This window comes from Sinocyclocheilus anshuiensis, unplaced genomic scaffold (assembly GCF_001515605.1).
Source record: "Sinocyclocheilus anshuiensis isolate Anshui unplaced genomic scaffold, SAMN03320099.WGS_v1.1 scaffold999, whole genome shotgun sequence".
In the NCBI taxonomy this organism is placed as follows: domain Eukaryota; kingdom Metazoa; phylum Chordata; class Actinopteri; order Cypriniformes; family Cyprinidae; genus Sinocyclocheilus; species Sinocyclocheilus anshuiensis.
In genome coordinates this window covers 729,394-731,786 of record NW_015544197.1, presented here as the reverse complement: position 1 = coordinate 731,786, position 2,393 = coordinate 729,394, and the positions used below count along the sequence as shown (strand labels likewise).

The 2,393-nt window shown below is 40.2% G+C and overlaps 1 protein-coding gene across 1 annotated transcript in view; it reads right to left on the bottom strand.

The window, feature by feature from the left end:
• LOC107696772 (histone deacetylase complex subunit SAP130-like) overlaps nucleotides 1–2,393 on the bottom strand; it is a 25,363-nt gene that overhangs the window by 4,640 nt on the left and 18,330 nt on the right. The window contains exon 16 of the mRNA XM_016497268.1: nucleotides 1,040–1,395. Within this exon, the coding sequence (XP_016352754.1) occupies nucleotides 1,040–1,395 (356 nt within the window). The remainder of the gene's footprint in view (nucleotides 1–1,039; nucleotides 1,396–2,393) is intronic.

Here is a 2,393-nt window from a genome sequence, read left to right as displayed (position 1 = left end):
GCTATTAACAATCTTTCATTGCGCAAAAGTATTATAACATGAAAGGCTCCAATACAGAGCGGCACGAAACGCTTCTGCACATCCCGTGTGCAGAATGATGCGCTTGAAGCAACACGGAGTCACAGCATAGAAAAGTTCAAAGATACTGATGCGTAGTGTATTAAATCTGTGCGTTAGTTTATTGAGCCTTTTCTTTTAACAGTTTTAAATTTCATTTACTGTGCGCGTGAAGAACAATTCATAGTGCTCTGTATGCCAGTGTTGTGATCTCTAACAGACACCTGGTAGAAAGTAACATGATTTAGAATTAGCTATAAACTCCAGCAAGATAGTCATTTTATGCAAAACCGCTGATGTTTATGGTGCTTTATAATGTTTTTGTGCCTTTCGTGGGGCTTAACAAAAACACAGAATAGTATACGCATTATATCGGATTTGGATCCGTCTCGTCTGACCGATACCCTGATCCAGCAGAAAATGCCAGTATCGGAGCGATACCAATCCTGAATATCGGATCGGCGCACCCCTAAATTGTATATGCAATATGCTTCTCAGGTTTATTTCCTCCGTAAATATCTATCTACAGCTGGAGTAAACATCTGTTTACTAAATGCAAATGGGCTTCATCCAAGATACTTTTGCATTCATTGACTTCTCTTATATGTGGAATATTTGGTTTTATTTGAAGAAGAAAAAAACTCCAGTGTGAATCAGTTTTTTAATAATTTCACTATGTTCTCATATTTTACCTTTACATTAAGGGTTTCACCATAACCTGATACAAAAGCTTGTGTTTTCTGATTTTTGCACAACGATAAACTATGTAAAACTGCATTTGAAGTAATTTATTCCAAAATCATCAGGTACGTCATTTTGTTTGATGGACAGACAGTAAATAGAGTATCCATCCTTGAATTAGAGTTTTTCATCCTTGAAGCAGTGAGCATGGTTAAATAACCAATATCATAAGGTCAAGTGTTTATAGCTGTTATGACTGTATAAGGAATATGTGGACTCCTGTTTTCACAAGCACACCTACCTGCTTGTGAAGTATCCATTGGCTCAGTTTCCTGTTTCACTTTAACCTCTGGAAGGGTGGAGCTCAGGGCAGCAGTGCTGGTGGCCGCTGGCTGAGTGGGAGAAGCCACTGCATTGGCCATGGAGGCAGGCACAGGGGGAGTGACAGCCATGGCTGCCGGTAGGGCTGAAAGAACAGCAGTGGGCTGAGAGGGAGGTGTCGGATCTGGTGGAGCCAGAAGGGTGGGAATGGCCTGTGAATGATGCTGAGCAGGAGTGGACAGCGGCTGCTGCTCACCTCCGTGGCTCGGAAGAGCCTCCACGGGTGCCATGACTGGGGACGCCATAGCAACATGAACATCAGATTTGGGCTTCACTCTGATTACAGAAAAAGCAGAACCACATTACACATTCAGATCTGCATGCATAAAACCAGTTTTAGACAATCAGATCACATGCATGCAAACACTGTTAACAGGGTTCCCACATTTGATTTTTCCAGCAGGAATTTTAAAAATCATTTTACAGTGATCACACCCAATTTCCAGCAGATTAAATACTGCAGAACTGAACATAACTAGGAAGAATTTCCATGGCTTTTTCATATCCTTGGACACAATGAAGTGGAAATAGTGAAAGTTAGGGTGGACATTTTCTACAATTTGGATTTTGCATAGGCAGGGTTCCTACACATTTTCCATTTCATAATTCCATACTTTTCCAGACTTAAATTTCTCTCACTAGATTTTCAGACCACATTTAACATAAATGGTTCGTACAGCATTATTTTCAGCTTTATTTTTGGTATATAGTATAGTCATCTGTTAATATTTTTATTTTCTCAGGTTTTTTTTCAATGATTATCTTGCATACATACAGTACATAATGATTTTTTCATGAACACAAAGTTTTTCATGCCCTCGAGAAACAAATCACACGCACGGGAATATTTTGCTCGCTTACGCATCACATTTTCTAGTTTTATATACTATAACCCATTTCCTTTGTGTGTCACTGCCATCTTACTATGAATAATATGAGAGCATGGATGCACATGACCCTGCGCTTCCGCGTGCGTCACTTCTGAGCGGCGCATGCGCAAAGCTGACCTCATACATCATTCCCCCGGAACTGCTTCCGTGTACAACAGTAAGCGCAAGCTACAGTAAAGTGATTATTACGTTTTGAATATGGATATTTTTCTTACAAAAACGCATCGATTCGCAACAGAAAGCCTTTGTTCACCCCCCAGAGCCGTGTGAGACACTATTTTTTAATGGATGGGCGCATTTTATTTAACTGCTTTTGGACGGATGCATGCAACACCCGCTGAGTGGCATTAAACAGCTTGAAAGATCAAAGACAATTTTTAATAT